General features: G+C 35.0%; 1 protein-coding gene across 2 annotated transcripts in view; it reads right to left on the bottom strand.

The window, feature by feature from the left end:
• Nucleotides 1–388: 388 nt before the first annotated feature.
• Nucleotides 389–12,144, bottom strand: part of TBC1D19 (TBC1 domain family, member 19) — a 53,085-nt gene continuing 41,329 nt past the window's right edge. For both annotated transcript variants that reach the window (XM_010576874.1, XM_010576875.1), the window contains 8 exons: nt 11,169–11,253; nt 8,827–8,871; nt 7,544–7,576; nt 5,021–5,130; nt 3,687–3,778; nt 2,822–2,937; nt 1,763–1,833; nt 389–766 (listed from right to left, as the gene is read on the bottom strand). In XM_010576874.1, the coding sequence (XP_010575176.1) occupies nt 692–766; nt 1,763–1,833; nt 2,822–2,937; nt 3,687–3,778; nt 5,021–5,130; nt 7,544–7,576; nt 8,827–8,871; nt 11,169–11,253 (627 nt within the window). In that variant the 3' untranslated portion in view covers nt 389–691. The remainder of the gene's footprint in view (nt 767–1,762; nt 1,834–2,821; nt 2,938–3,686; nt 3,779–5,020; nt 5,131–7,543; nt 7,577–8,826; nt 8,872–11,168; nt 11,254–12,144) is intronic.

Below are 12,144 nucleotides of genomic sequence, written 5' to 3'. Positions count from 1 at the left end.
ATATTTTATGACACGGGGCCTTTGATGGGACTCTGGGTAGGAGTTTAGAAGACACCTGAGATAGCTGTATACCTAACCAGAGATGACTGGGGAATGCGTGACTACATCTCTGTGTATGAAAAGAATAAAGGGAAGTAGCTAACATGAGAAAGAAGATGGAGAAAATTTCTGTGAAGAGAATAAATAAGATAGAGATAGCAGAACTGGTGTATGATCCTATCTTTTTCTTAGAAAATGAGAAAAAATTCTAGCAAATTTAAGTCCTTTATTTTCTCAGTCGACAGTATTTGAACTGATATCCTCTAAGCTGTGAGCTTGAAAAAGTAATTTCATATTAAAGGAGAGCTTTTACAACTCTGACATTAACATCACAAAACTCAGATCACACATTACATTTACTTTATTTAATTTAATATTACATGCATTTCAGACACTTACTCATATTGTTGTTTGCACAACTAGCCATTCTCAATGTACAAGTAATAACCATTGCTGTTACAGTGAAATTCAGTAGCATGCACTGCACACACTCATGCAAAGTTACTGGTTTTAGTTAGAAAATTTTAAGATCATGATTGCTAAATGAATATTATACATACAGTTTAATTTTGGTTTTATGCAGACATTGCATAGTTGATGATCGGCTTCTCAAGAAAGACTGGAATTGTGGTACCAGTATTGTTGAAGCAGATCAAGTGACAGTAGCAAACAAGAAGATTTGAAGAAGAGGCATAACTTTCAGGGTTGAAAGGTCAGCAAGTACAGCCTAGGATAAAAACCAAAAAGGCTTGTTAAACCTGACATTTGAATCAAATTTCTTTAAAGCAAGTCAAGAAGTCAGAAAAAGATTAAAATACTGACTACAATACTAACAGTAATTAGATTCAGACCTGGCTAGAAACAAATTATGCTGTTTTATGTTAGTGCCTTATTGTATTATTTTTTCATTCTAACATTTCAAAGAAAAAGCATATGTTTATGTATATAAACTGAGTAACTTTATTTTAGCCTTTAGCCTTACTTCAAATATACATGGCATCATGGGTGAATAAGGGGTCTAACATTTCAACTTGCTTCTAAAAATAATTGGGAATTAAGAATCCTTATCCTGTGGCTTGGCTAGTACTTGTGAAGTAAGTCCAATGTAATGACTCAAATAGTCAATGTCTTCTCATGAAAGTAGGTTTAAAAAAAAAGAGTAATCACAAGTTCTCAAAGTTAAAAAAAATACATCACCGGATTTCGGGGAAAAAATATATTTTAACAAATGACTAGAGATAAACAACAATAATCTTCTTCTTAATGACTTAATTTTCTTCATTTCCCATGGCAGTACTCATACGGAAATTTCAGATTCAATACTGACAAAAGTAATCTTGTAAAATCTCTGTAATATCAAAAAGCACAGAATCAACTACATTAAAACGTAGTGAGAAAAAAGGTATAAACCTCTACAATATTTTAAAAACAGTATATCCCACAAACACACATTATATACTAAAATAGAAAAAAAATCTAATTGTACAAAATAATTTGATAACACTTCATTTTTGTCGCAAATGTACTCTTTTATTTCCTTTTACTCCGGAAAAGCAGTATTATGTACTGCATGTTCACAATTTCCTTAGTTTTTTTATCTAAGGTAAGAATTTAGGCAGAAAGATTTGCACTATGTACCACGTGCCATGTGAAGCTTAAGTTACTCTCATTGGCAAAGCATCAGAAACTATTTCAATCTCCTCTAACTGAAACTTATCCTTACTTCAGCTGCAGCCAGTGATGTCACCTCCATCAGGTTGACTGCTCGGAAAGCAAATACAGCAGCTGCCAGGACTGAAAGAAAATGCCCAAATATTTAAGTTGCTGACCTGTTAATTAGTGGTTAGAATTAATCTTGATGTAAAATACCAATTTTCACCCCCCTAGAGTAACTATTTTGATTCTGAAGAATAATATACAATGGATGGCTGTGTTTGAGTTTCTCTGGCCACTCTTTAAAACAGACAAGAAAACCACAACATTCTTTCAGACAAGTCTGGGTGAAAACGCTTGAGTTTAAGATGACTAGCTTTGAATTAAAAGGGACAAGGTGATTTACAATTAGTTAGTTTCTAAGCCAATAATTCTAATTTATTTAAACAGCAATATTTCAGTTGTGAGTATTATATAACGTTAAAAAAAGTTCATTTATTTTGTACTATCTTATATAATTATATCTCTCTACATAGCTGTCTTATACATACAAATGGACCCAAAACCTTTTCTCTTCTACTCACCTACTTCGTATTTAAAAACTGACCCAACTGAAGATACATGTCTTCTTTAGAACTCCCATCTTAAACCTTGCATAAATCTTAGGACACTATTTCCTTTATAAAAAGTAAGTACAAAACTTTCGAAGTCTCTTAAAAGATGGGACTTTGAAAGAAGAAGTTCAGCAAAATCAGGGTAACTCTCAGTTGCTGGAAGTACTGAAGAAGTATTTGCCATAAATGACTAACATGAATCTTGTATTTTGTGAAAGGTGAACTAATTTATTGTTACCACTGAAACTGGGAGAACATCCTATGTTCTGTTCAGAGAGCGCTTAGCATTTTTGGAGTGCTATCATAAAAAAAATTACCTTGCATACTTTTGTTAGAGATGCAGTATTTACGCAATTCTAGTTTTCTAAAAGTTACACTCTTTGACACGTATGTAATCTGCTTTCAGCATTCAAAGAACAACTATTTTCTTCTTGTCACAAAATACACTGAAGCTATCATGTATTTGCCTTACATGCACCTGGATATAACATGTTTTGTAAAAATAATTCTATTACCAGCAAGAATTTCTAGAGAGTTGTATCCCAGGATTCTGTCCCACAGAAGCAAGAGCTGATCTGTAGCTAAATAACCAGAAAATGCTCGTACCATCCATTTAAATGAGATTCGTAGCCTGAAAACAAGTGATAAACAACAGTTATTATATTTCTGTCTCCCATAATGATCAGACAGATCCTCTAGAAACTGAAAGTATTTCATTATTCTTCTGCATTTCTCTTCCAGGAAGAATGGCCATTTTCTCTTGCTGCATTAATTATCAGTATTTTCCTTTGCAACAGCCATCAGAAAACTATTTAGCATCTCATTTGACAAAATACTAATATCATTAAAATATTCTGGCCAAACAATCACATTAGAGGGATCCTCAGCTATTATCACCCCCAGTGTTTCAACCTTTCTCCTATTATGCTATTATGATGGACACCAATTACAACGGCAAGATTTTCAGGTTCTATTGAACTTCATGCCATGAGTACACTATAGAATGACATGAGCCTTTTGCTCTCTCTCCCCTTCCAGTAGCTTCTGCTGTAAATAACATATCTCTGTGTCTTCTGTTCCCTAGGAAATAAATCACTTATTCATGTTGGATCTGATGGAACTAACGGAAACTTAGCTGAATAATGCAGCGTTTCTCATAGAGCAATTCTCCTCTTTTTCATAGAGCATACAGAAAAAACACACAAAGCACATACATGCAGGTTAGACAAAGGACTCCAACTGACTTTCAAGGAAAAATGGCACATTGATGTTTGCACTTTTGAATAATTTCCCATATCTTTTAAATTAAAACACTACAGAACAGCATTTTCAGAGCAATGAATCTGTAACATTTATAGCAAGTCAGAAAGAAGTACTTACGGCTGAGCCCCAATTTCTCGAAGGTGATAAAAGAGCTGCGGCAGATGGGTTTGTAGAAGAGTCTCAAACAGCAAACACAATGATACAATGCCCTAATGAAACAAGATCATATCCCTGAATACTAACACTCATCCTGTCAAATCTGAGAAAACAGTATCAGCATGTAAGTATGCATGAATTTTTAATTCAAGCAATAAAACACTATCAATGATATAATACACACAGCTCAGGTAAGCAGGGTGCAGTCAGCTCTAATGCCTTCAGTCACTAAAGCCTTGCTCCTACAATTCTACATTATGTATTAGCAACATAATATGTTGTGATAGTCCCTTTCAGCTCTAAGTTAGTTACGGTATTTGTACATCAGGGTTTAAGTCCTAAGTGGGTTATTATAAAATGACCTACTTGAAATATTTCCACTTGGATGAAATAGACCTCAGTTGCAAAAAAAACCAGAGGATGTGAGAAATAGTATCCCTCTGATAACTAAAACCAAACAGCAATGGGGATAACTACAAAAAAAAGTTAAATGTAAACACATTTTAAAATTTCTTTCAAAAATTACCATGAAAATGAATACATTCCTGTCTGATCCGCTTCCCTGCTATTAATGACTGAAAGCACAATGCACAGCCTTGAAATGGTATATCAAGGAAAGGATTTTCTTTTAACCAGGAAATGTTTTCAAAACGTAATATAACTATCCAGCACTTTGTGAAGGAGAAAAAAAAATATATTTACTATGTTTTATTATTTAAAAATAGAAGAAAAGCCAATTTCTATAATTGTCTTACATTCAAGACCGCTGGTCCTGGTCATAAACATAACCAAATTATTTAAATTCATCTACTAGTGTTAAAAAGCATGTGTTGCCACACAAAGATACTTGAGTTAAAGAAACAGACATTAACTTAATATCACTGAAACAATATCTGTACATATATGATTATATTTTAGTCCCTCTACCCCAGAAAATATTTAAGTGTGCACTTACATGTCATTAATTAAAATGAAAGTGAGTATGCATTTATGTGACTTCTTGAACTCAGAAACCTATTACAAAAAAGACTTGACTCTCAAAAAAACCCCCGCACCCTCATAAAACGAGAACTTTATTAAAGTACTTGATACTCTATAGCAAAGACTAACACTGACGTAGAAAACAAAAATATCCAAACTGGAGTTACCTAATTATTTTTCCAAGCTTGCCTGAAATATTTTAGTATATGTAAAACGTTATATTTTAATCGCATAGAAAATCATGCCACTGTATATTATCGTTCCATAGCAAACAGAATATCAAGTGAGTGGGTTTTAATTCCTAATGAACTTACAGAGGGATGAGAAGAGATGGAATGGAGTCTGAAGAAAAAACGCACATACATCTCACGGAATATCTGATACAATTTGGAAGGTTCATGGTACAGAAAACAAAGTGGAGCAACTGAAAGGATAAAAGAATTATAATTGACTCAACACTGTAAACTGCTAAAAGAGTTCAATGATTAAATGCATGAAGTAAGAGGAAAAAAACAAGTAATTTATAGTGGTACAATTTACAAAAACAATACTAAACCAATTATTTAGAAATAAGTATTTTATAATAGAGTCTATCATTTGACGTAAAAAGTTAAGAAAGGGAATACAATACATTATAGGTAAGAGTTGTATAAATTTCAAGAATCTAAACTAATTAGAACCTGCTTACTACAGTGCTGGCTTCCAAAGCATAAGAAATACACCTTAAGGATAGCTTCTCTGGGTGTAGGGAAACAATATGCTAAACAGTGCAAGTTTTTGATTCAACAGTCTATAACTTCCAATGTGCCCTTGGGCTAGTGACCATCTCCGAATTAGTTTCCCATTTGTAAGACTGGAATAAGTTTGCTGCTTGAAGATGGGTGTTGTGAAAATGAAAATATTAAAAAAAATAGCTTTTGGTTGCCACAATAACATCACGTAAGTATGACAGACTGATAGTCACCTGTTTATGTCTTATAAGATCTGAAAACCATGGACATTTCGTAGTTTACTGTTTAGAAGTCTTTTAGTATACCTGGTTCAAAATAAGAATTGGCTACATTTGTAAAGCAGCAGTTCTCAAACCTTTTTTTTTCAATCAGTCCCTTTTTTCTTTTTGTAAAAGTCTAACATATAGATAAATATGTTGTAGGTATATGCTGCACAAACACAATCAGTTCCCTCTGATTGCTACTCCATTCATTCAATGCATGTTTCACAGACAGTTGTTCTATATACATTTCTGTAAACAGCCTTTTCATCTGTCCAATCATCACATCTACTGCTTCATTTCACAGGTGCATCCATTATGGATGACAGCTTAGATTTTAACACACTCATAGTCTCTATCTACATTCACCTTCCCTTCCAGGTTTATTTACACAAAGCTAGGGATATGGATACATTTGTCTCCATACATATGTATACACATGCACACAGATATAGATACTTATATATATATGGGTGTATGCATGTGTGAATTCATTTTCATATATATATATATATATCAGAGAAGGTGGCTTAACAGAAAATAGTGGCATATGTGTATGAGAGGTGGGGTGCTAAGGTAGAGTGAGATGTTCACAGAAATGTGTATTTACATAGGGGTAAGAAAAGCAGAGTGTTACTCGTATGTTTTTAATGATTGAAGATGGAGGTGGAAGACTTGGCAGCGTGCATATGTACATAAAGGCCAGGAAGATAACAGAACAGTGCCTGACAGTTGGCACCCTAGGAGCGTATGCAGGTGAACATGCAAAAGTGTACAGGATTTACATAAGGATCCAGATACCTCCTCCTATAGCAGCACAGCATGGAATACACAGGATGTTCTGCTTGGTCCTAGCTACCATACCCACAGCCTGGAGTTACACTACTGTGTTTCTGTTGCCTTGTTTTTCAGCCTCCCTCCTTCTCACAACCAGCATTTTTGGAGCCCTTGCAAAGACAGAGGACAGCAGGGAGGGAAGAAGCTCACACCCAGTTTGAGAGATGCTGTTCTCAAGGGCAAAGTCAAATCCAAACATTTTGAAAAGCGGTTTCACACAGAAAAAGTGAAAGCCCCCTAGTGCGTACCTAAGGAAAAGTTTGTAACTAAGCTGTTCATTACTTCAAAGACTTAAAGATTTCATTTCATATTTAAATTGCCTGATTTTAATGATAGTGTGATCATTAAACTTTATTATTAGCAAAACATAGCATTTTAAGTATAATCTTAAAATCTGCTTGCCCCATGATGCCACAAACACCTTTGATAAATCGAAGGAAAAAAATGAAAAGTTGTAACCAAGTCTCACATTGTGGAGTATCTCTGCACTAGCTGCCTTGTTACGTCTCAGACCTGAGGAGATCTTTCTGCTCTTCTCCTAGAAACGTTGTTGATATTTGAGCTTTCCTCTGTGCAGTAAAGCAGCAACCATTCTATTATTTAATGCTCCTTTGACACCTGTTCTAGGCAAATGGATACAGCAACAGGCCTTTCACATAATTCATGTTTTTAAAAACTCTTTTCACAGGTAACTTGGTCTAACCAGAAGTGAAACACAAGAAAAGAGCACTCTGTCAACAAATTTTATCCTTCTATTCATGTACATTAAGATGTATAGCTCAGCTATTAGCTCTCAGAGAAGGAACTCCCACATGGTAGTGGGCTGTAATATAAGCAAATAGAAACAGCCTGGAATTTTTAAAATTATATACATGCACAACAGTCTTCATACACAAAGAAACAGAATACACAGAATTTTAAAAGTTGCAGAAAAGTACATACAGCTTTAAACTGCAATATGATAAAAAGCAGTCCTGAGGTTTTAAGAGTTTATAAGAGTCACACTTACCATACATAGAAAAGCCGTGAAAAGGAATTACACCTACAAAACAAAAGTATTTCTTTTTTTGTTCTTTTATATTACGTTTTATCCATGTAAAAAAAAATGTATTTTCCCCCCAAGTTTCTAAATTCTATTCTGCCTACTATGGGAATGACATATTTCCTTGTTATGGCACCTGCAGTCTTAGGTCTCAATGTTGTAAACATTTAAGCACAGGAATTGTATCACTTACTTCAGTACAACCAACTACATGCTTAAACACATGCCATAGTTCCTAGAAAGCCAAGTAAAGCTTCATTCCCATGAAGTTATTACGTATAAGCTTTGCTGAAGTCAGAACCTAATTTCAGATAAATGACAACCCATAAATGTCACACACTGACAAGGAGTGAGCAGGAAAAAAGGAGGCCAAGACCTCTAGTAATTCATGTAGTACTCAGATAAAACATTTAGAGGACTTGGCAGTTGTATCATGACAGTTCTCTACTCCTTTCCAGCTGATCTTAGCTCCCATTCATTAATTTTCATATAGGACTGGTAAGAGGGAGCTGCTTTGACAAAAGGTCATAAGGACAATGCTTCACGGCTACAAAGCTGCAAAGAGTAGCAGAGCAAAAATGGAAGAAGGGGGAATGAAAGTATGTGCTACAACTGACACCACTGGAACACAGAAGACATAAAAGACAAGGCCAGAGACACAGATTTAAGATTGGTGATGTAAGGCCTTGAAAGCAAGAGCAAAGAGCTTGAACTTAAAGTACAAATGCAGTGCAAAAACAGGGAAAGGATTCAATAGACAGGGATTGAAATGGTCAAAAGAGCTGAAAAAAGAATCTGAATAACTGAAGTAACAACAGCAGCAATGATGTTAACTTAAAATTATATAGATTAGTTATGTCTGAATTTTTAAAATGAACACAAATTTTGAAAGGGTAAGACTTTAAGGTGTGGTTTGTTGAGTACTGAAAAGCTGGGGGTCAGACAGTTTCAGCATGTATCATTCAGATCCTCTAAGCAGTGATACAAGACTGGAATACAAGCTGCTGCACCAGAAGTTGTTTTCCTTCTCCTTCCCACACACTTAGACAAACTCCGTATGCGACTACTAACACCAGGCTGAATGTGGTTTTGAAGTAGCTTCAGTCCAGCTCACTCCTTTAAATTAACAAATTTCACAGAATAACAGTGAAATATAATTTGTAATAGAAAAAGAAGTTATCATGTATTTGAGAAAAAAATCCTGTATCTTTCCAATCTGCCACTAGAGGAGGCAATAGCATAATTCTTACCATTTGGAGGATAGAAAACAGCATATTCTTCCATTCCGAGCTTTCCTGTGAATCATCAAACCACAATTAAAACGTGATTAAACTGTGAAAAGGTGTAAAGATTTAAATTAAAAACGTAGTTTCTAAGTGAAAATTATAAAATCATAACTAATTACATTATTGACCATTTGATATTGTCTAAAACAAGCAAGCAATGCAACAGGTCAGGTATGGCATCAGATACAAAACTAAAATGCAGCACCAATAAGGGAGGATGACAAAAGTAAAAAAGAGGAGGAAGAGTTCAGCAATGCTATCCCATAGAGATTTTATTTGAGTGTCTTAGGAGCTCTAAAGGTGCTTGCTGCAGACCTTGAAGACAGTGAAGCTCTGTGAGGGGGTAAGATTAAGGGGGTGAGTCTGCCATGCTGTGGCAGACTGACCTAGGGACAGAAAGGCATTTAAAAATATGTAAGAACAGATAAAAAAAATATTCAAGGCCTCATTAAGCCTGCAACAGAGAGGAAGACGGATGGTATAGTTCTGATATAACAAAAAAACATTTAAGTAATTTGTTGGATACAAAAGATTAATTAAGTCAAGACAATCACTGATAGTACAGACTGACCATATAACTTTTTATCTTCCCTGCAAAATAAACATGTTATATTAGTTAACTGCATTTTAACTATAGAACCTAATAATTTAAAACCCACTATTAAAAAATTAAGTGGGTTTAAGCATAATTACAACTAATTAAAAACTGTAATTACTTTAGTTTTAAAATGAGAAAATTCAACTAGAAAATGGAATTACTTACATGAAAATTTATAGAATATTCAGAGATCAATTAGATGTCTGTGTATTTTGTTCACTCTACACAGAATTTAGCACAGGGAACTTTTGTCAGGTTCAATGAAATCTGGACTTTGATATTTTCCTGTAGCATGAATTAAATGAATTAAATTCAAAATTACCCTGCGAAGCACTTGCCTACTACCCCATGAAAATAAAATCCAGTATTTTCCAATTACAGAAATCAGTTGTTTCATTAAAATAAAAAATATTTTTTACTTTTTCTTTCAATAGTTTGCTTGCTGTGCAGCCAGGAATTGTAATCTGGAAGGAGAGTATTTTTAGCATAAAGTACATCTCTTGGAAAATTAGCCAAAAATAGGACCTACAAGCCTTTCAGATTTACACTGCCCAGGTTCAGCAGAGATTTAGATTTCAGCAACTTCATTCCCCAGATTTGTCTAGCAATAGGTAGGATGTTCCCCATAGTTGTGTTTCTGGGCTCTGTGCCTGAAGCACGACCTGGGATCCCACTGCTGTTCTGCTGTCAGGTGAGCCCTTTGCTTGTGTCACGAAGAAGGTAAAGAAAATTCCCTAATTCAGTTAAAGAGAGAGAAAAGACCTACAAAGCAATAAAGGAGGAAGAAAAAAGTTAGAAAACAAACATTGCCTCTAGTGACATAAGAAGCAGCAAGACAAAAACAGTCAGCAGAGGTCCTGTTCAAAAAAAGTACTTGGTATGGGGATCACATTTGGCTAAATACACAGGCATGAGGGACCAAGGAAGAAAATGGGAATGCAGAAGGTAAAGGTACATGGAAAAAAAAAGTGATTGGATGGCTGAATGATTCAAGAAGGAAGACAAAATTAGGAACCTCTGGGTAAAGCCAAGGCAGGTGAGGATCTAAGAAGCAAGAGTCTAGAAGTATGGCGTTAGAAGCTGGCAGAGAAGGCAAGTGGACTGAACCAATGAATTTAAGATTGTTGAGAAAAATAAGACACACATGAGAACTTAAGCCAAAGAACATCCGAAAGTAAGCTAACACTCTGGAAGATGCTATGCTTTGAAAAAAAATCAGTGTAAGATTGCTTGGTAGAGCTCTGCTCTCCCAGACCTTTGAACAGAGACCATAGTTCTTCAGCAACATGTTCTGCTTTTGTCTACAAATATCTGCAAAACTCACTGCTTTGGGAAGATAACACCCTATCAGCACTGCCAGTTTCTAACTTTACTGAAGTTGCCGAGGACAACGTTGAGTACTTAAATTTCTAGCTCTGATGAAGACAGATGTCAAGATTTTACCATATTGTCATATTTATGTTTAATTTATTGTGGTAAAACACTGGAGAATTATACACAGAAAACTACAGTAAAAGAACAACATTGCAATCTGGCCTTCTAAACTGTCAGAATCTGTGCAGATGTCAGCTGGATACATGAAGTTTTTATTAACGTTCTTTTAAATGTAGTCTACTAGGTGTAGTGAATATAAAGCAAATTCACATACTGTATTACTGCAGCAGTCAACAAAAATCTATACAATCTTTTTTAAAACAACTCCTTTTACCTCGTATGTATGATTTGGGTGGAGTGGCACTACTGTAAGTAAAGTGCTCCAATACAGATGTATCTCGGGAAAAACAGAGTAATACCTGTAGAAAAGACAGCATATAAAAATCAGCTGACTTACTGGATCAAGAAAGCAATGTCAAACAGATTTAAGGACCTGCCTTAATTAGCACCTATTAGATGCTATTGAAAAGAGCTAATAACGTTGAAAGCTCTTGACCAACTTAATTTACGTTCCTGTTCAAACTTCCAGGCTCGCTTTGAACTTGCTATGATTTTACCTTCAAATTCACTTGTTGTCAGTAATATATCCACATTCTCCAACCCTCCTCTTTGTCTCTCAGCACAGGTTTATCCCCTTCTGTCACATCATTAGTGACTGTGCATGCAACTGGCTGCTTTCATGTCTATTACATATTTTTCTATTCAGTTATTATGACCTGGGGAAGTCCTAGTAAGTGAATAAGCAAACAAAACATTTACACTTTCACATGTGTGCCGTTCCAGCAGACTGATCCTTACAATTGCTTTTGTTCCCAGGAGCTTTACAGAATGCCTGCAAGATACTCAGTTCTATCAAAAAGCACAGATTATAATGTTCACCTCATATCCATAAGTTCTGAAATGCACATTGTATTTTGTAAAACATGTTTGTATTTTTTGTTTACACAAGTGAAAAATCCAGTATTCACAGCAATTGAGTATAAAATTAAGTAGTAAAAGCGTTCCTAGAAAAAAATTAACAATAAAGTCTCTCATCTTATATGCAGTTGTAAAAAAAAGTAATAATTAGCACTGTACATTAAAATTTTCATGTTTTCATACACTAAAAGACTGCACTACCAAGAATGTACACAAGAGGGCAGAAGTAAGACAGAGTTCAACTTGCTGCTGACTTGCATAAAATCATAGAATGGTTTGGGTTGGAAGGGACTTTTAAAGGTCATCTAGTACAACCCCCCTGCCATGGGCAG

The sequence above is a fragment of the Haliaeetus leucocephalus genome, unplaced genomic scaffold (genome assembly GCF_000737465.1).
Source record: "Haliaeetus leucocephalus isolate CR32 unplaced genomic scaffold, Haliaeetus_leucocephalus-4.0 Scaffold545, whole genome shotgun sequence".
Lineage (NCBI taxonomy): Eukaryota > Metazoa > Chordata > Aves > Accipitriformes > Accipitridae > Haliaeetus > Haliaeetus leucocephalus.
Note: the sequence above shows the minus strand (reverse complement) of the source record. Positions and strands in the feature narration are given on the sequence as shown.